At 38.0% G+C, this 21,845-nt stretch overlaps 3 protein-coding genes across 21 annotated transcripts in view; all 3 read left to right on the forward strand.

Annotated features, from left to right (window-relative positions):
• The window catches only part of zmp:0000001200 (dedicator of cytokinesis protein 9), a 61,207-nt gene extending 59,336 nt beyond the window's left edge, over positions 1-1,871 (forward strand). For all 19 annotated transcript variants that reach the window (XM_028394273.1, XM_028394276.1, XM_028394275.1 and 16 more), the window contains one exon: positions 826-1,871. In XM_028394273.1, the coding sequence (XP_028250074.1) occupies positions 826-951 (126 nt within the window). In that variant the 3' untranslated portion in view covers positions 952-1,871. The remainder of the gene's footprint in view (positions 1-825) is intronic.
• Positions 1,872-2,089: 218 nt separating this feature from the next.
• Positions 2,090-7,760, forward strand: slc15a1a (solute carrier family 15 member 1a). Its single transcript, XM_028392921.1, has 23 exons — positions 2,090-2,175; positions 2,289-2,323; positions 2,875-2,962; positions 3,299-3,440; positions 3,530-3,649; positions 3,738-3,837; positions 4,123-4,213; positions 4,327-4,410; positions 4,495-4,577; positions 4,663-4,749; positions 4,840-4,929; positions 5,010-5,054; positions 5,142-5,174; positions 5,256-5,344; positions 5,433-5,514; positions 5,596-5,712; positions 5,822-5,965; positions 6,058-6,104; positions 6,279-6,386; positions 6,522-6,633; positions 6,846-6,983; positions 7,109-7,216; positions 7,314-7,760. The coding sequence occupies exons 1-23, from the start codon at positions 2,169-2,171 to the stop codon at positions 7,569-7,571; spliced, it is 2,208 nt and encodes a 735-aa protein (XP_028248722.1). The 5' UTR covers positions 2,090-2,168; the 3' UTR covers positions 7,572-7,760.
• A 1,115-nt stretch (positions 7,761-8,875) lies between these two features.
• Positions 8,876-20,872, forward strand: stk24a (serine/threonine kinase 24a (STE20 homolog, yeast)). The gene is made up of 11 exons (XM_028392922.1): positions 8,876-9,364; positions 12,688-12,918; positions 14,560-14,616; positions 14,722-14,830; positions 15,179-15,336; positions 16,043-16,228; positions 16,347-16,492; positions 16,583-16,718; positions 16,816-16,884; positions 16,998-17,134; positions 17,885-20,872. Exons 1-11 carry the CDS (start codon positions 9,323-9,325, stop codon positions 17,916-17,918), a joined length of 1,305 nt encoding a protein of 434 aa, XP_028248723.1. The 5' UTR covers positions 8,876-9,322; the 3' UTR covers positions 17,919-20,872.
• Positions 20,873-21,845: the final 973 nt, after the last annotated feature.

Here is a 21,845-nt window from a genome sequence, read left to right on the forward strand (position 1 = left end):
CACTGGCAGCTGGCTGGACCAATAGTCACTTATTAGAATATTTTCTGCATGTGAAAGCAGTATGTTGCTTCTGCATGCACATTTGTACATGTATGAGCAGTGTAAAAACACTGTACATGAGTAATTGGGATCACGCTTTGTTGGTATAGTCTTGTTTTGTTTTTTATATGGAGTTCAAAGAAAAAACACGATAACAGAAAACGTGCAAGAACCTTGAAGACTCGAGCTGCAAATACAACACAATATAGTCAAATACAGAAACAGGCTGATAACATTGGAAATGTTTTTAGGGGGAACCCAAAAATTGACGAACATGGCCAGGCTAATAACAAACAGAAATGCTGTGTCATGAAGTAAAATGTTAAATTAATCAGAAATACTTACATTGCAGCTCTTTTCCAACACCAATTTTCAGAATTTGATGTCACAAAACAGTGAACAACAACCTGTCCTCGACAGGTCCATCACTTTTTGGGGTCCTCTTGAAACATTTTTGTTGTTGTCCACTGTCCTGGCATGCCATGTCTGATTTTGCATGCGTTGTGAGTATTGGCAGCACATGTTCTCTACCTCACTTGTGTGTGTGTGTGTGTGTGTGTTTTATGTGCAGATGTTTTAATTTGCACTATGTTGATGTTACTTGGCCACCATTCTTTTTACTTTCTTTCCTTTAGCTCGTAAATGGATACTGAGAGGGCATCTAAAGACTAAATCACAGTTTCAAACACGTGCTTTCTCACTGTGAAATGTTTTCTGTGCAGAAGCCAGTTGACTTAGCTTAGCATAAATAAAAGCAGTCTATCACACACTCTCATTTACTTCCAGATTAGTCCTGTGGAAGATGGCATGAAGAGCGTTCTTCCTGATTCGCTTCACATCTTTAATGCCATTAGTGGCACACCAACCAGTGCCACCATCCAGGGCATCCCCAGCTCATCCTCTGTGGTATGACGCTAACTCGGGTTAGCCTTTGACCTCAGAGCCAGACCAGACAAGCCAGTGATGCCATATTACGTCACGTATAAACCGATCCTGCTTCTCTTGGGTCCCTCTTCTGTCTGGCCATGAGCAAGCCACTTGGACCTATTAAATATTTTCATGGTGACTGTGTTGAGGGAGGCCACTTTCATGTAATGTGACAGCACTGACGTGAGGAGGACACCACAGACTTTGTTACTGCTTTATGGACAGATGATGTGATGAGACATTTTCTACATGAAAAGACTCAGTCATTCCTGATGGAATTTTTTATTATGCATGCCACTACATTACACCCACACAACAGCCCATTTTGTGTTTATTTTAAATAATGTTTCACCTTTTTATTGTACAGTATTCCACTTTTTTAAGCCACTGTATTGATGTCTGGATGAACAGTATGCTGCATATGTCGACGCTCCTCTCTCTGTACATGAAGTTATATTTCTACTAAAATGGCCTCGTGTGATGTCAACCTTAAATCACTTCGATGTCTTAGAACGGGAGAGTTTTTAAATATTTTAAGCCATTGCATACAAAAAGTATATTCCACGTTGTTTATTAATATGTATATACATATATAAAAAATGGAGTGTGTGCAATATTTGCAAAGTATCTTGCTGCCTGGGGCTCATACACTGTAAAATTATGTTCACGTTTTTGCCAAAGTGATGAGGTGTGGAAACACTACACCTACTGTGGAAGTAAAATATGAAGCTTTTACCGTTTTGTGTTCATTGAAATGTTCAAAAAAATGTCTTTTATTTGTTTTATTTGGGCAGCGCTTTTTTTTTAAAAAATAATCTTTTATTTAACACAGAAGTCACTGTTCTGCTGTAAACAGATGTTCCCTAATGCAAATCTTTTAAATAAAATACACTCATTTCTCTGGACATACTCTCCTCTGAATTGTTTTTTCTTGTGTTATTCTCACGTGTGGTTCAGTTGTGTAGTTTTTGTAAAGTCAACGGCTGAACAGACCAGACTCCCTATCTTCTCTATCACATGTTCCCACCCATCATAAAAGCAACGCAGTCAGCAGATAGGCAAATCAAAGGCTACCAAGAAGGTAATAAGAAGTAATGTTACGTTAAGAGTTCCCACTCCCACAAGTGAACAGAGAAGGATAAATTATCAACTGCCCTCTTGGAGAATCACACCACAGCAGGCAGCAGCTGCACTGAGACATCATGGCAGGTGAGAGAGTTTTTGAGTCCTTTAATTTCAACCCACAGACAAGCACTCAAAACTTTTAGGGATGCTGGTTTTTGTCATGTTTTTCATTTAAATTTGTTTCGTCTTGGGCGCAGACAATGAGGATCCCAAAAAGAAGAGCAAAGGGAAGGTAAAGTACATTTTTAACTGTACATTGAAACTAAATTTTAATTTAGAGAAAAATCTGGCACAATCTTTATAAACTATTCACTGTATTCACTGCATTGTTTACAAATCACTGTTAATGATCATTTTTAGATACTTCATCCATTCTATCATTCCACTATATGCTGTTTTGTAGATACATTTTTCATTTGTAATTACAAATAAAATAGAAATTATCTTTAGTGTTAAAACTCTTTCCCTTGATTGTGATCAACTGTAACATGAAAATACTTCATGCATATTGAAGCATGCAAAAACATCTACTCCTGCCTTTTGCAGAATGCCTTTTTTAAATACTTAATGTATTCATTTATTGTCAAAATAAATAATTATGTTTATTATATATGATAGAATTCTGGATTGTGAAAAATTATTCTGTGCACTAAAATCAAATGGATGTATATAATAATCGTAATGTATGGCTGTCATCCAAATGTGTGGAGAGATAATTAATTAAAAGAAATTATTAAAATGAAAAAAGAAAGAAAAGATTTTACTTACACTTGTTTTTCTTAGAGCAAAGAGGTGTGTGGCTACCCACTCAGCATCTTCTTCATTGTTGTGAATGAGTTCTGCGAGAGGTTCTCCTACTATGGAATGCGAGGTGAGAAACATGCTGTTTTAGCACACTGATGGCTGTAACCATGACAACAAACATTTCGACATGAGCTTCAGAGTTGATATTTAAATGCATATGATAATTTATATGATAAGTCTTGATGTATATATCAGCAACAGTACACACCAATACCTGTTTAAAAAATAATTTGTATAATTACCCGGAACTGAGGATTGTAGGCCGAGGTCGCATGGTCTTCCACTGGAGGTGAAGGGCCTTCATTATAGCACTCCACTATAACTGTTCCACTGTAATTATGTTAAAGGTTAAATCCTAAAGGTGCTAGAAGCTATTAAAGTCTTCTTCTCTGTCCGTCTACAGCTGTGTTGGTTTTGTACTTTAAGTACTTCCTGCTCTGGGATGATGACTTGGCCACCTCCATCTACCACACATTTGTGGCTTTATGCTACCTGACGCCCATCCTTGGTGCCATCGTGGCTGACTCCTGGCTGGGAAAGTTTAAGTGCGTGGCTTCCTTAAGTTCCACCGATTTAACCCATGAAGGAAAGTAAACATTATGTTTGTCTGTCTCTTTCGTTCTTCCCTTCTCAGGACCATCATATATTTGTCCATTGTCTATGCGGTCGGCCAGGTCGCCATGGCCGTCAGTGCCATTCATGACATCACTGATACCGACAGGGACGGAACACCAGACAACATGACCTTTCATGTGTGAGTTCCCACAGTACAGAGTGTAACATCACATGTTTCCACAGTGCTTCCTCCTCATGCTCTTCTTCTTCTTCTTCCTCACACACAGCGTGCTGTCCATGGTGGGTCTTCTCCTTATTGCCCTGGGCACTGGTGGTATCAAGCCTTGTGTGGCTGCCTTCGGCGGAGACCAGTTCGGTGACCACCAGGTCAGAATATTAAGCCTCTGTCTTAGTCTGAGTCTTCTAATGTTTAACCAGTGGGATCAGCAGGCATGTTGAGCATTGCAACATGCATAGTTCAAGTATTTTATTACATGTCACCACTCCCCTCCCCATTGCCGTTCTTTCAATCTACAATCTCATTATATTAGGCGGTACTATAATAAGCAATTATTTTAGCTTGCTCATAATGACTAATGTAGTGAACTTCGTATCACCTATAAACATACGATAAGATAGGATCCACAGAAATTAACGAAGGTTTCTGTGCAGGAAAAGCAAAGAAGAACGTTCTTCTCTGTATTCTACCTGTGCATCAATGGTGGGAGTCTCCTGTCAACCATTATCACTCCAATCCTCAGAGGTAGATAACAGTGTGATATACAGTAAACTTTACAATGAACATGTAATAATGATACCTGCTGAGTATAAACTTTCAATTGTAGCTGAATGAATGTTGTCTATGTCTACCTGCAGCTCAGGATTGTGGCATCTACACTAAACAAAAGTGTTATTCTCTGGCTTTTGGTGTCCCTGCAGCCCTCATGATGGTCGCTCTCTGTAAGTCTAGATGATGGATACTGTGAATATAAATGTTTGGTGCACGACCTGTGTATGTAACAGAGCTGTGGTGTTCCCTGACAGTGGTGTTTATCGTTGGGAGCGGCATGTACTACAAAGCTAAACCACAGGGGAACATCATGCTGGATGTGTGTAAATGCATTGGGGTACGTCATATAGAGTTTTAACAGTATATGGCAGCTAAAAACAATCAGTCTGGGTGTTCCTAAAAACACTTTTTATTTTTTTCAGTTTGCCATTAAAAACCGCTACATTCACAAAAGCAACAGGTACCCAGTGAGGGAGCACTGGATGGACTGGGCGGAGGAAAAATATGATGTAAATTTTACTTATTTAAAGTCTCATAGAAAAAGAAGAAGTTTCTTTGTCATGACCCATTAAAATCTCACATGTCTGTCCATGCTGTAGAAACTCCTCATTGCTCAAATCAAAATGGTGCTGAAGGTGCTGTTTTTATACCTCCCCCTGCCCATGTTCTGGACCCTGTTTGACCAAAAGGTAAATTAAAGTTAGCCTTTACTTTAAATGTTATCTCTTGACAGTGGAATTCATGCTAAATTTTGCATCTCCATTAAAAGGGCTCCAGATGGACTCTGCAGGCCACCACAATGGATGGAAACTTTGTGAGTTTGTTACCAAAACAAACTATTATTATATTAATTTTTGTCCTTCAAAGTGTCCTTTTATTAATATTTCATTAATGTCTGCAGGGGTTACTAGTTATCCAGCCTGATCAGATGCAGGTAAGTTCAATAAAATTGATCACATTACATTAGTACACTTTATGTGAGAAGATACTCACTGTGTGTGTCACTCTTTGTCAGACTGTCAACCCCATCCTGATCCTGACTCTGGTGCCCATCATGGACAGCTTGATTTACCCACTGATCAAAAAATGCGGTCTCAACTTTACGTAAGTGAAACTGAAGAGGCTCACATGCAATAATTTAATATTAATAATTTTGTAGAAATCAGTAACAAACATAATATCAATTCAACAGGCCTCTGAAGAGAATGACGGTGGGGATGCTGCTTGCAGCTATCGCTTTTTTCTGTGCTGCTGTGGTCCAGCTGCAAATTGATGTAAGCACTAGTACATTACGAACAATAAAACAGAATGCACATTTATTTTAAACTTACTCTTGTTCCCATTCAAATTCTCAGCGAACACTGCCCGTGTTCCCATCCGCTTCCCAGAGTCAGTTAAAATTACTTAACATGGGCAGCAGTGCAGTGCCAGTTAAGCTGCCTGGCCATGATGTGAATCTTTTTGCAGGTCAGGTATGTCATCTCATTACAAACACCAAACAGGACATACTGGTTAAAAGTTATGTTAAAAAAAAAACAAAAACAAAACATGTTGCTGTATCTTGTTTTGTGTGTTTTACAGTTCAGTAACTCATACTTCACCTTTGAAGCACAAAAAATCAGCATTTCCATCGGCAGTCCTGCAGTGACAAGAGATGTCCCCTTGGCCAAAGGACAGCGGCAGACACTTCTCATCCCCTCAAACGTCTCTGAACAATGGACACAGGTAGGTTAGAAGCACAAAAGTATGAAAATAAAGTTACACAGTAATATCTGTAATGTTTAAAATAACAAGCATCCACTGTCTTTCTTCCTCAGACTAATGATTTGACTTTCAAGCCTCAACAGGGAAACAATGCAATCCAGTAAGTTGGAATACATTAAAAAGTTTCAATTAATTGATCAGTGAACCAAAGGAAGATAAAAAAAAAAATGGGAAATTGTGTGATTTGCAACTTTTTTAATATTTTATAAGCAGCTTAGATTGATAAGATATTTTGGTTCTACTAACTTCAATGTTTACTATGTAACTGTTTCAGATTTATAAATGGACTGAAACAAGGTGTGAATGTGTCAACTCCTTCAGCCAACTTTGGAATTATTGATCCATTTCAGACTTCCGGCTATAAACAGATAAAAAATGGAAAGTAAGACATATTTTGCTGCCTCCACCAATTCTATTTATATTCTATTTCTATTTCTATATTTTTTTGTTAATAATGTTTTATACTATGTAAAGAATAACACACTTTACTAAAGAGATGTTCTGTTCTGGTGGTCAGGGCCGTGTTTACATTGTCGAGCGGTTCCCAGTCATGTGAATACAGCTGGGACTTTGGATTTGGAAGTTCGTACACTTTTTTCATCCCCAGCACCTTAACATTTGGACCCATGGTAAATTTTACACTAATATCATTAATGTTTGTCATCTTTGCAAAATTTTACTTCATCTAATCAGTGACAGTCATGTCGATATTATTCATATGAAATTGTTAGTTTTGCTTTTACAATGGGATTTGTGAAAAAATTTCAAATAATATCAGTATTCGTACCTTTACGTTCTTTGAGACACATACATGCTCTAAAGTGAACTTTGTTTATTTCAGTGTCAGGAATCTATCACGGTGGCAGAAGACATAAAGCCCAACTCGGTTCACATGGCCCTCCAGATCCCACAGTATTTCTTCATAACTGCTGGTGAAGTCATGTTTTCTGTTACTGGACTGGAATTCTCTTACTCACAGGTAAACACATTACACCAGTGTTAAACTAGTTCCAGACTCAAACCTTTTCTGACCCTGTAGAGATGAACACCTGGATTATGTTACCAAACATGGCACTGATTGTGTGTATTTCTGTTGTATTCAAGGCTCCTAGTAATATGAAAGCAGTACTACAGGCAGGCTGGCTGCTTACTGTTGCTGTTGGAAACTTTATCGTCCTGATTGTGGCTGAACTTGCAAAGCTTCCAGAAAAGGTAAAAAAAATAAATAAAAGCTGGAAATGCCTGTGTTCCTGTGCAGCATTGTAACTCTGAGACAGTAACACCCCATGTCTCTCCTCTTCTTCCACAGTGGGCAGAGTACGTCCTCTTTGCCTCACTCTTGGTTGTAGTGTGCTTCATCTTCACCATTATGGCAATTTTCTATACCTACATTGATCCTGCAGAAATCGAGGCTCAGTTCAGGAAGAAGGTTGATGATGATGATGATGATGATGATGATGATAAAGACAACAGTAAAAGAAATCTCCAAAGGCTGGAGGTTGAGATGGTCAAAGGAGGCGCAACTAAAAGTCATGAGGACAATAAATCCACACAAACCAGAATGTGAACAGTCTATACATGCTGATTAGATGTTAATGATGCGTGTGTGTGTATGCGTGTGTGTGTGTAATATTTTATATTTTAATGCCAAAATAACTCTTAACCAAGTATTTTTAACATTATATTCAGAGTATAACATGCTGTATATATAATAACAGCAGGCAAATCCCATTATTTCCTAACATTTCTGGTACTTGGAAGTGATTGTTCTTTTGTATTTATGTGTAAGTTATGTCGAAATGAGAAATAAAACTTTTGTGTTTCTCATTCGTTTTTCAGGGTAACTTGTCATTAACACACCACAGTACATAACCACTTTAATAACCAAGTATTAAAGAATTTATTTTATGACTGCATTACTAAATTGAATCATAATACATTATTATTTCATTGCTAAATGCAAACCATTTGTATGGTATATACTCATATGCCACATACGAACACAAGTGGCACCTACCGTCCAATAAAGCAGCAGCAGCAGCAATGTTTTCTTGTGTCACTGTAATAAATGCACATGTGTAATTAATGACACTGATGGCTGCAACCTCAATCTTTGCTTATTTTTTTAAGTAAAAGCACTGCATACATGATACACACAAAACTGATAAAGAGGAAGTACTTCACCTTTCAGTATGTGAGGATGCTAAGAGGTGGTTATCTAGCTGTGCTATCTGTACAGTCAGTGCCAAACAACTTTATTCAACAAAATATGTACATATTACATCCAGTACAAAAGGACAACACAAGACAGGATAGTATGTGAATATTAGAAACTAGGTAACTAGGGCAGATGAAGCAATGATTGACAGATATGCTTTTCAGAATGACATATGGAAAAAAGCACAATTCATGAAAAGTTGTGTCCCCTCAGCCATAATTAAATAAATAAATTAAATAAACTCCTGTGACAGACGCCCAGCCCACAGCTCTATGCGTTTCTTTGTTGTTGTTGCTGCTGTTATTTTTATGTTAGAAATGTGTGTAATGTGAGACGCCTGCTGCTGTTGTACTGTTGATTGTGTGAAAAAGATTATCCCTCAGGGGATAATAAAGATTCTTCTATTAAAAAAATATGAAAATCAAATGATTTTAATCATAATTTTGCTAATAACAGACACCAATACAATTGATTTAAGAGAGATCTATTAAATACTTCAAGTAAAAGTTGTCAATTAAAAAGAATCTGAACAAAATAACATTTTTGATTCACTTCCTTCCTATTGTGACGTCTTCAGTTTACGAATGACGACGCCTGCGCTGTCTACTTTCCTTCACTCTGATTGGCTATCCGGAAAATGAAAATGACATTAACCAAGATGGCGCCGGGCGACAGAGAAAAGTGATTGGGAGAAAAGAACAACAAGCGATACAACTATATAACAGTGTGCATTTATTTACCCCCTACGAATGTTTCAAACCAGTCCTCTCTCTGATCACCGGGAAACTGTCAAGTACGCGCTAAGAGGCTGCCGAGACGCACTTACTCTGCTAACTGTTTGCTAACTGGCTGCTAAAGTGGCTAGCGTAGGTAACGTTAGCTAACGTTAACTGCGGAAGGCGAGTGAGGAGAAGTCAGCTCGTAGTAAAAGCCGACAAGTCAAGCGGATTTTTGTTGTTGAATTAAGCGACGTTTATTGTTCTTGGCGGAGTGTGTAATATCATCAACCACGGAAGGGTTCTGTCAGGAAAGTACCGTTGTAAATCTAATAAGGAAAGCTGTAAAGACGAGGAAAGGCGTCTTCTTGCTGACCTGACGCCATGGCTCACTCCCCTATTCAGAGTGGACTGCCGGGGATTCAGGTAGATAAAAATAATATTTTATATATAACATTCAGAGGCTCGTATTTGGTGCCGAGCAATGCTTTTTGTTACACTCCTTCTAACTGTTAAGCTGGAACTTTACTACTAACTTTTGTCTTCGTGCACATTGCATCAGTGTCACCTCTTTTCACTATAACCTTTGCTTTCCACTGATAAATAAAGTCTTATTTATCAAAGTTCAGTGATGTGAATGTTGGGCAAGACCGCTGTCATCATCGTTTATCTTGTTGTTATCCTTTTGGCAGGTCAAATATTTATGTGACTTGCAGTTTATACATTTTGTAGGTACTACGTGTATGCACCACCTTTTTTCTTTTTTTAACTTTTCTGCATGTTATATGGAGAGTTTTTTTTACTGTACCGTCACATGTACGCAACAGGAAACAGATATTTTGGCCTAAAATGTCTACCAATTCTTAAAATAACAGCAAAGCTTTGTTTAGCTGATTGCTTGACAGATACTTTCACCTCCTTATAGTCCATGAAAACTTGACTGATGCTCTTGAGGCAGGACCTTCTCTGCTTTGAAGTTGGTGATGATGGTTGCCATTTGATTATTTTTTTAACCTGCAGCTATTTGGCAATTGTTTTTTTCTTCAATCTATTGTGCCCTGAATTAGTGACACCCCTGATTATTTTCATTATTTATTATATCTGTTTTTATTCATTATTATCTATTTAGGGTGTATTAATTGTTGGAAAAAAAGATTAAACATACTGTATATATTACTGTTTCACAAAGCCCAGAATTACATTTTCCATTTGTAAATTTTACCCAGCCAACATTCCAAAATACTCAGTTTACAAATGGAGTTTGCCTTAAGATAAGAGCTCTTGTCTTGACAAATAAATAAAACCATATAGCCATGAATAAATGACATTAATGCAATTATTTAGTCAAGTACTTGCACTCATGCAATTTTCAGTTGGCTTTCTCAAGAAAATAGTTGTGTATTAGTTATCTGTTGTGGCTATTTGTAATTGATTATGGTCAGTGAGAGCTTGGCATTCATTGAAAAGTTTTTGTCTTATGAGTGTTATCCTTTCTTTAATAGATTAGCAATGTTTTTTTTCTATTTTGCTTCAGCTTTAATTATACATTTGCAGAACCAATCAGGGCCTGGCTATTTCTCTATATTCTGCTTAAAAATTGGTAGGCCTGTTGACATAACCAAGAAAAACATGATTAAGAATTAAGAATTATTTTATTTATCCCCATGGGGAAATTTAAGTTGTAAATTATATGCATAGACTGCACAAAATACTACTCTTCTATACTTAAAAGTATGCACAAACAAATACAATCATATAGTCGCAACAGCAGATCTGTGCCCAAAGGGAACCATGCAGAAAGCTGCTGCTCACAGTTGGAGGGCTGGCATTGAGCCTTCGACCCTGAGGGTGTGGTGTTGTGGTCTGTGGATGACACTAGACTACACAGTTGTGCGGTGCAGATGGGAGAGCATCAAACAAATGCTTTTAGAGCGAGGTTCGGGCAGCTTTAGTTGTCGCAGTAAACCTGCTGACTGTGGATATGGCAAGTACATTCCCATCATGTGTAGTCGGTGGTCACAGTGCTCTTGTTATTTTTCCCCATTGTTTTTACAGAGGTCAGCCTCAACATTATAATTTTCACCTGGCTGACTGACCACACTAGTGTTATGATAATATTTTGGTTGTGTTGTTTCTACTCTGCTTTGTTCTGCACTGCTCTGTCTTTTTATCTTTGTTGTAAAGTCCCCTGCTATCAAATTCAGCAGCCCCCTCTTTGCTAGTTTGCAGCTGTGTGCAGCTGCTCATCTCCACTTCCATATACTTTTGACCACCATGCATTAGCACTTTTACAGGAAACTATTCTCTCAAGGGGACTGTAAAGCACTGCATTCTGTGTCAGGCAATAGATCATCAACAAGGTTACCTGGTAAATTAAACATCAGGCTTTGTTGCTTGAGTTGATGTTATTGTATAATTTGTTGTTTGCATTTAAATTTGTACATTGTAACCTCATATAATAGAGGAATAATTTAATGAAAAATATAGAATCCTCTTTTTGATGTAGAAATTAAGGTACCACAAACACTTATCAGGATTTTTGGGTTAATGGTTGCCATGCATAAAGAGAAATTGAATGGACCAACTTGAAGACCATTATTCCCTCCCTGGTGCTCCATGGGGAAATAAGCCATTTAGCTCAGTCAATAATTTAGGGTGTAGCCCTTCAGATTCTGTATAGCCTTTGCAGTCGAGATCATTAAGCCTCAGTCAGGTTTCCACTACGCTGTCTTATCATGCAAGTGTTACTCAAAGCCACAAGTTTGACCAGAAAAGGTGCTTTGCACACAGAGGCCTAAGCCAGGCTGAAGTACTACATTGTGCCTTTACCTTGTCATTAAATAAATGAATATCTGGATTAGATTACATCTTTTAAACCTTTTCTGTGGCTAATTATGTTTTTTAAATGTATAACTTAGGTCATCATCCACAGAAATTGAACACTCAGCTTACAAGGTCATGTCTGTTGATTGTCACTGATCAGTATCAGGTTTATTAAATCCAGTTTCCTATTTAATGTATCCCAAATTGAACACTTGGTATGCCAGCTGTCATCTAGGTGGCAAGTGTGTTTAAAGTTTTTATTAGCATACTGCATTCTGAGAAAGTGAAACATGAAGTACCTCAAACAAATTTAGCAACCTGCATTGTTATTGCTGATGATTCTATGTACTTTCGAGTTGTATTTTGTTGGATAAAAGCAGTTAACTTTATTCAGACTTCCTGCAAAATATCTCCAAACACCTTTCTCCCAGCTGACACAAAAACTGGAAAATCTTCACAAGAAACATATGAGACTGGAATCCCTAGAGCCTTTAGCCAAAATATGACATGCACTTATCCAAACAACTTTAACCTCGGCACCCTGCTTTCTTGCATTTGCACACACAGACATGAGATGCAAACAAAGTATACATGTATGTGACCTTTTTATCTTAATTCACTTTCTGGTTCTCATACAGACATTGTCCATCAATCACATTTAACAGGTGCTCTTTGGATGCTGTCTTCACTCACATTGACATACGGTACTCTGTTGTCTCCTAACACTAAATGTCATTTGTCAAGAGCTTCCTCTAAAAAGACATTTTTTTACGAGAAGCGGCAGGATTGTCTTTGTGACAATATCTTTAGGATGTGTATTTGTACATAATACTCATTTTTTTCCATTGTTTTCTGTTCTTTTATGTTATTTTAAAATGCTGTATTTTCTCTCACTATCTGTTAACATCCCTCTCTCTTTCACTCAGAATTTCAGAGCTAATCCGGAGGAGCTTTTCACCAAGCTGGAAAGGATAGGGAAAGGATCTTTTGGTGAGGTCTTCAAAGGCATCGACAATCGGACTCAGAAAGTTGTGGCCATCAAAATTATTGATCTGGAAGAAGCAGAGGATGAAATTGAAGACATTCAGCAGGAAATCACAGTTCTCAGCCAATGTGACAGCCCCTTTATCACCAAGTATTTTGGATCTTATCTTAAGGTAAGGCAGATAGGAGAATGATGTTATTGAACATGTAGAAGTCTACGCTTGGCATAATGGAAATGTTAGAATGGTGTTCCTGCAAGCAAGTGTAGGCAATGTAGGTCAATAAATAATGCAAACGGGCAATAGAGTAAGTATTGCATTTGTGTAATATCACATATATGGAACTTGTGTAATATGGCACATATTCCTACATAGTGGCTGTAACAGTGCAATTTGTAAATGCTTGGTGGATGCATATGATGAACACATGTTGATTTTCAGCTTCAGTGTCAGGCTATATGTATCCATGTTAAATGAAAGAAAAAGAAGTCTTGGGTAGCTGCAATAGCTGTATTGACATTTGACACGCAAATAACCACAGTGTATTTTGTAACTATAATAGTTTTTCATGCTGCATGTGATGGTGCTGAAAGTGCCTTTCACAACATTTACTGTGGTACTTAAAAGCTAAAGGCAAAGAAGTGCATTAGTCAGTTATGCTACTGGCTGAAGGGGAGAATTAGAGCTTATGTATGTCTCAAACGTGCCTATGGCATTTGTGTTATGTGTATGTATTTGTGCATTATAAAACGTGTGAAAAGTGGTACTGATTGCTGTGCCTGCACAGAAAGCCTTTTAGCCATCTCACATGCTTTTGATGGAACATATGCTTTTAATTAGTCTTGATGTCTACACAGGTGGGATAAGAGCTGAGATAATAGCATTGTATGCATGCTCTAAACTGAACAGTCAAGTGTATTTTTATTTGCTTTCTTCATGCATATCTACAGAGATTGTGTGTTATGTTGTAAACAAGTGCCATGTGTTCCAATGGTGTGTAATGTTCCTAACAAATGATCGCTACTGTAACTACAGATAATGTATTATGCTTATTAATGCTTTCTAAAGTCTTGCTTATGTACCTTTTTCACCATCAGGGCGTATATATTTGCATAGCTGACAATTAAGTGCAGGAGAGAGATGTGTGAAGCAAAGACATTATGAAATGGACAGTTGCTTGCAAGATGTTTTGTCTCTTTTTTTAATACTGCTTGTCAACAGTCTGCAGGCACAGCAGTAGCTGTGATACATGGGTTATGAAGGTAAATTGGGTGCTGTAACACTATCAGTACTGAGTGAATCTATTTGGAGTTCATACATGTTAATCAACAGTTAAATAAACAACCTGGAGAGGATGGCTTGTATGACCAGCTGTGGTTCTAATGCTCTGCTTCTCAGAGCTTGACTTTGATAAATTAAAAAAAGGGTATTAAGGAGAAGTTACTTGCTTCCCCTAAATGGAGGTAAAACACAGATAGCAGACAGTGATGGTGGGTATGGGTTGTCATCTGTGAGGAATGTTCTTCGGTATAGTTTGACACCTTGAGTAGAGGTGACATTTTTGTAGCAGTGCTGATCTAGTAACACTCGGGCTGTCTGGCTGAATTGCCTTCGGAGATGACGTATCAAGTAATCATAAAATTATTGTGGTTCTGAGCACAACCGTAATGGAGATCTGTGATGTATTTGGTGTTTTAAACATACTGGTATTATTTTAGTCAGTCATTCTGTGGTGATGTCAGGGTTTTCCCAAAATCTTAAATAAAAAAATGAACTAAGAGAGTGTGAGTCAGTTCTGTCTGTTTTATTTTTCAGGGTACAAAATTATGGATTATTATGGAATATTTGGGTGGAGGATCAGCTCTTGATTTGGTAAGCCTTCTTGAACTCCTTTGATTTTCAGGTCATTATGACCTATGACCTATGATGTTTTATAATGTTACAGCACGATTTTTAATAATTTATACATTCATCTAGTTGGAACCAGGAGCCCTGGATGAAATACAGATCGCCACAATCCTGAGAGAGATCCTAAAAGGGCTTGAATATCTGCACTCTGAAAAGAAAATACACAGAGATATCAAAGGTACATAAATCACAGCTTTGTTATTATTTTTTCTTTTCCATCTGGAGAACATGGTCTTTAAGGTGTGTGTTGATGCTGAAGTGAATTATTGTGCTTTGGCCTCAGTGTTTACAGAGAGTTAGTTTTAAATACCACAAAATCCACAGGTAAATGTTTTTTTCCTAAACATTTGCATTAAATTTGTTCACATTTCTCACTTAAATACAAATCTATGAACTGCGCAGTGTCATCCAGATTTTTATACTGATATTCTTTTTTCAACACATTTCTCCATCCTTGATGTAAATGAAAGCTTTGTGTTAATTTTTAAGAGCTGTTCATCATTACATTTTTCTAACTGATCCTCAGCTGCCAACGTGTTGATGTCAGAACAAGGCGATGTGAAACTTGCAGACTTCGGAGTGGCGGGCCAGTTGACAGATACGCAGATAAAAAGGAACACATTTGTTGGAACTCCTTTCTGGATGGCACCAGAAGTCATAAAGCAGTCTGCCTATGATTCAAAGGTAAGCATTACCCCATATGGTCAGCATCAAATGTAGGGTTAAAATTCAGTTTGTGTGGCCACAGAGCCCCAAAACTGAACAGCTTTGTATAAATCTATAGTTCGTCTGTACTGTGTTTTGCTATAAACTGCTTCTCTCATCTTCTGCTCTTTGTTTCACCATCTGCACTGTGCATGTGCCTCTTTTGTTTAAACACACCCAACATAAACCTGGTGATGTCAGGCCAGATTCAAGCTAATAGCAGTATGGTAGCCAGTCCTGGCCTGAGTGCTAATAGCTTTCCTGCTGTTATAACAGCTGCACACCCTTTAATATTTTTCCAGTCATGTCTGTTAGTCCTGAATTAAATGAGCATCACTCACTCGGTGTCTGAGGTGGAATGTGTTGTTTTTCATTGGTATCCATATCAAGAATCTAGAAAAGAAGTGCTTATGAAATAAAGGTTTTTTTCTGAAATTGCTCTCACAAGGATTGATTGTTTGTATTTGTCAGAAACATTTAAAGTGTTTTCTACACTTAAAAATGAGCCAGTACATATTTTTGGAATAACCACAGTATGAGTCAGTGTGGGCTGTCAACACAGCCTCTATCCTGCTGTCTTCTGTCTGCAATGCTTCCTCAAATACACCCATGTAGCTTAAGTCAGTTTAAATGTCATTTCATAACTGCATTAATGTTTGTTTTGTCCCAAATATCTGTTTTACAGGCAGACATCTGGTCATTAGGAATAACAGCAATAGAACTGGCTAAAGGAGAGCCGCCTCACTCTGAACTTCATCCTATGAAGGTCTTGTTTCTCATCCCAAAAAACAATCCACCAACACTGGAAGGAAACTACAGTAAACCACTTAAAGAATTTGTTGAAGCCTGTTTAAATAAGGAGCCTAGCTTTGTAAGTTTAAATGAATCCTGTTTACCATGAATGGTGTATTCTGCATTGTACATTAGAAGAAAGGCTTGCCTGTTCCTGTTCATTCATTGTCCTATTCATTGTTTTGTGTTTTCTATAGAGGCCAACTGCCAAAGAGCTGTTAAAACATAAGTATATTGTTAGGAATGCCAAAAAGACGACCTATCTCACAGAGTTGATTGACAGATACAAGAGATGGAAATCAGAGCAGTCTCGGGATGAATCGAGCTCTGACGAGTCTGATGAGTAAGTTGTATGAGGCTTATCTTCCAGTTAAGTCATGGGGAAGAGGAGAATGCACCAATGATGTACCTAAAATCTTTTTTTTCCCTGTAGGGAGCATAACGACAACCAGGCATCAGGAAGTTGTGACGCCAGCAACGACGACTGGATCTTCAACACCATCAGGGAAAAGGATCTGAAAAAGATTCAGAATGGGGCAGCACAGCCTTCTGATATAGGAAACGAAGAGGTAAGAGTATATCAGAGAGTAGCAATTCCTTCCAATGGCCTTATGTTCAGTGTCTCCTAAACTTGTTATTTACCTCAAAATAATGTTTTTTGTCCAGGTGCAGGAGAGTCCAAAGAGGCCATTGTCACAAAGCTTATCGACAATCTTTTCTCCATTATTTTCTGAGGTAAAAGCACCAAGTTGTGCAAAGTTTAAATAATCATCACTGAAAGATTACACTGCTGTTCACTCAGAGGTAAATCAACATTCAGCCTACTTCATGATCTGTCATTGTTACAGTTAAAGGAAAAAGGTGAGACAAGTAACGGTAAGCCTGAAGTGGCAGAGGAGCTGCAGGAGGCCATTTTTCTGGCAGAAGATACACACCCAGGGATCTGTGACTCCCTGGTGGCTGAGCTTGTGCAGAGACTTCAGAGGTACTTCCCACCATATTGATATTTTGTAAAAAAAAAAAAAAATTCCACCAAATGGCAGGGTTACTTCCTAAAAGTATTTTTGGTTGTTAATGGTTGCATTAAAGGTTATTAGGCAGAAAGCTCAGTTTACATGTAAACATTGCCTGTCAGTTATGACAGAACCATGACAAAAATGTATGATTCTATGTAAAGTTTGATTTGAGCATGACGGCATAACTACAGATGTACTGTTTTACAGGAAGTTCTTATTAATAGGCTGTAGGGCTGGCTGTGTTGATATGTCCATTGGTCCATCAGTCCACCTCTTGGGTACAGAGTAAATACCTATAGGAAAAATATGCTGGAGACAGAATGGGCTGCTTGTGGCAGATTGGTTAGATCTCAGTGTTGCTATTGAGTGTTTTCACAATATTGTTGTCATAGAAACAAAATCTACATTTAATGTGGCTGCACTTTTGATTTGTATTAAAGACTGTAAAGATGCAGTCCACAGGGCTTCAGGAAAAAATATGTGGAAGTGTTGGAGAATTCTGGAATTTTCTATACATGTGATTCCCGTACATGTGCTCTGTATGTGTTCTCAGTGAAGGCCTTTGTCTGGGACTTATGCAGCATACTTCTCATGTGCTTAAGTGTAATTTATGTACTCATATATGATATGTAACCTTTTGACCTAATCTGTCAGTTGCCACTGTTTTTGACTACAGATGTTTAGCCCTGTTAATATGAACCCTTTTCTCTGTTTGTCAGGTTTTCTGTACCACATGCTGCCACAGCTCAGTGAGAGGAGCTACATCCAGCTCTGCACTACTTTTCCACCCTGGTGGCATCAGTCAGATCTTTTCCTCTGACCTCCACAGCTGGGATGAAGTCTCCCAGGAAGGTCTCATCACTCATTTGCCTGAAGCAAATCCTGGCCTACTTTATGTCTATGTTTATATGCTAGCACAGCACCAGAGGGTTCTACACAGGACAGTCAGCGGCCACTCAGTCAGCTGCCACCTGCTGTTAAGATGTCCCTGCTCAATACCTCCTTCTCAGCTGTCTTATGTTAGGGGTGCAGTTAGCTGTGTTTCTGGAAGGACTCTCTGAGTTTTTGGTTTTGGTAAGTTTGTGGTTTTCAAAGGTTTACACTCAGCATCCTTTGGAGATAATTCCTTGCTTAAGTGATGATGTGTGCGTGTGTGTGGCTGTGCGAAATATCTTGTGAAACTTGTGGCGAAGAGTGACGAGTGGGTTCAAGCATTCTATTGAAAACTCAGGTATACTGCTTTAAGTGGATAGGGTCCTCTGGGAGATGGAAGGAGCTCTATAGGGTGGCTGTACAGTCTTGTAAATAAGCTAATTTCTACAGATTTGTGGATCCACTGTGTACAAATGGCCAAATGCAAACTGTAGATAATGGTCGTGAGGTGAATATTTTGAGTGACTGAAGTGGCCACAAATGAGATTGCCTTGCCTTTGTACTTGTTTTTTGTATATGCGTTTCTCTCTCCAGTTGTCCTCGTCCAGTGAATGAAAATGGCTGCCCTGTCATGTTTTACTATTGATTTATTATATACTTCATTTAATTTCACACTCTTTGCTGTGGCTGTAATAATTTTAGGGAATGTAAAAAAATGGCTGGTTCATTGAAGCTCCCACCAGTTTTAAACACTGGACACTGTTTCCAGCTGATTCCACAAAGCCTTGAGTGGTTTGTTGGACTCATCCTCCCTGTTTTTTGTTTTTTTGCTGTGCATTTGATCGATCACAAAAACGGAGGTTTCATTCATTCCATTAACAGGGCAGTGCCATCATCTAGTTTATGAATCAGCAGACTCTGATAGTCTTCCCAGGAGCTGCATTGGTACTATCTCCTCAGTGTACCTACAGCTATTATTGCACTTCAAGTATAAATGCCTTTGACTATAAACTAAGTAGCCATAAAACAGTAGCATGAGACTTTTTTTGCAGCTATCTGTGATAAATAAAAGGTCTCACAGCTTGGACTCTGGAGTTGCTCATGCAGTGTAACATATGGCTGGCTGTATATTTTGAGTTTTCTATTAAAGGAGCATTCACAGTAGATGACACTGCTCTCAGATGTACATATTAACAAGGCCAAGAGGTGTTAAGAGACCAGCAGCACTGCTACTGCTTTTGACTGCAGTTTTAAAAGGAATGTGCATGACAGTTTAAAGCCTATCGGTCAGCCGGAGCAGTATGTGTTGTAGCATACTCCTGCAGGACTGAAGGAATGTTGAGTCCTGAAGAGAGCTGAATCGGCCTTATGGTGTTGAGTGATGAATGGGATGAATAGTATCAGCTTTAAAAACATGTTAGATCAAATGTTTTCTTTTTTGTGATTTCTCTTTCTTTTTGCCTTCTCTGCCATTAACACACACACATGCAGTGAGACATACGATAAAAAAAACATTTCTTGCCAGAATAATATGCACAGGAACATTGGACTCTGTGTGTTATCTAAAAGCTGTCATTGTTTCAGTTGAGAAGAGAGGAATTTCCACAAATCTTATGGGTCATATATGTTCTTTTCACGGTACACAAGGTAGGTTAGAGGATTAGTTTGGCATTTTGGGAATTTGCCTTATTGGAGAGGGGAAAATTGATCAAGTTCAAATAGAAATTCAGAATGTATCATTAGGTACACCTGTGCAGTTGTATGCAGTTGTTTCATCTTAAAATTCTCATGGCATCAGATTTAGCACTTATCTGGCCTAACAAGGACAAAAAAGGTCATGTTTAAGTATTTCCAAAGGTGTATGAGAGTCAAAATATTTATGATGCATCCTTAGGCAGTTGGATCTTAACCAATCAGAACAGACTGTTTTTCCTAATAAAGCCAAAATGTTTAATTGGCTTTGTCCAGATAGATCTTGTAGCGCAGGTGTTCCTGATCAAGCAACTACACACACCTGTTTTTGGCCCAATGACAAAAGATATATTGTAGGTACCACCCTTAGTGGTGATTTAGAATGTGTAATTTTTTGGAAAATGCTACTGGCCTGATTAGACTCTACCAGATCCATATCAAATATCAAGTATTTCCCAAAATGCCAGACTTAATGATTTTAAACATGTCTTACAGAACATCACAGAATAACCTTTCTGCTTGCTGCTGTAGCTATAGAAGAATAAACAGCTGAAAAGTTGATCAAAGTACAGCATCTAGTTTACTGGCTAGGTAAAGAAATGACAGCCGAGTGCCGTCACACAATGCTTTTTTATTTTTCACAGAAAATGTGCCATGTTAGCCCTCTGTCCCAAACTGAAACAATGCAATACAGTTTGCACCTTCATGTGGTCTAATATGACTTTTTTATGTGTTGCACTTGTAGGTCTTGTTTTGGTTTTTAAATTTAAAAATAAAATGGTACTTAAGGCTACAATATTATGTTGCAGTTACACCATTTCCCACCTCATTTGTGTGATGTATGGCTATAAAGCAGCAGTGTAATTGCCTGAAGTCATTTCTTAGCACAAGTAAATAATACTATTTTTGTAACCCCAAAGAGCAGTATTATCGGAGCAACGCTTGGTTCTGTGACATTTTCAAGTTTAAGTTAACACTGGATAGCAATCATTTAAAATGTACATTTCATTTTGTGTGACTTCGCTGACAGTTTATAGTCCAGTATACATGTTTTTGTTAAATCAGGACAGTGCTGTTGGATTGATTGGAAGTTGTCAAATGATTAAGGAAAAAAAAAAATAAAAGTTCCATACAAATTTGAACAGTTTTGTAATTTGCTTGTCTGACAACTCTTTTGCTGTAACTGTGGAGCCACTTGGAAATATCCCTATTTCTCAGTGTGGTAGGGTTATGTCTGAATGAAAGCTTTGCATAATGGACTACAATATTTGAGAACAGGATTAACTGAAAGGCCACCAACAAGTGTTTATTTTCAGCCTAGCATGAACCTATTGCTGTGTATAATACCCCACCCCCTTTGGCATCAGGCGACACTGAGGGTGGGGGGTGTGGTCACCACAGCAAGTGAAAATGACTTAACTTGCAAGATAGGTTGTAAATTTATGCAATATAATGTCCAGTGTACTTAGTAAGTCAAATCTGCAAAGTATAATTTGACACAATACCCATCAGCAGCTATTAAGATAATCCACTGCTACCATGTTGTGGAGTTTACTGGTAGCATTTTAGCTTATAATCTACAATGATTGTGATCTCCATGTGCGTTGGTGAATTAAATGTCACAGTAAATTTAAACAGATGTGATCTCACCTCATTGTATTTAGGTAACTGGTTAAAAACCACATCAACCCATTTCAGCAAATACCTCACAGCAAGTTTTATTTATACATCCAAAAACAAAAGATCAAATTTCTCACACTATATACAGATATTACATACAGTGTTTGTACACATATTACATAATTTGTACACAAGAAAAATATACATAAAAATGTAAACCTTTGTATACAAAAAATACCTTAGACAAATTAAACAAGGACCAATAACAAAAGGTGACTAGATTAGCTCATCCTATCTTTAAAAACAGTAATACAGTACATTCAATGAGTATAGGAATTTGTCAGCCATCTCTGAATTCAAGCAGTTACATGTGCCTACGAGCCCTGTAAAATTTGTTCTACGTGGTTGTCAGGAGAGTAAACTGGTGCAACAACTAATCTCATGCTATGTGGATACAGCAGTATTGCCTTGCTTGATTCAAACCAATCTGATTTC

Source organism: Parambassis ranga, chromosome 21 (genome assembly GCF_900634625.1).
Source record: "Parambassis ranga chromosome 21, fParRan2.1, whole genome shotgun sequence".
Lineage (NCBI taxonomy): Eukaryota > Metazoa > Chordata > Actinopteri > Ambassidae > Parambassis > Parambassis ranga.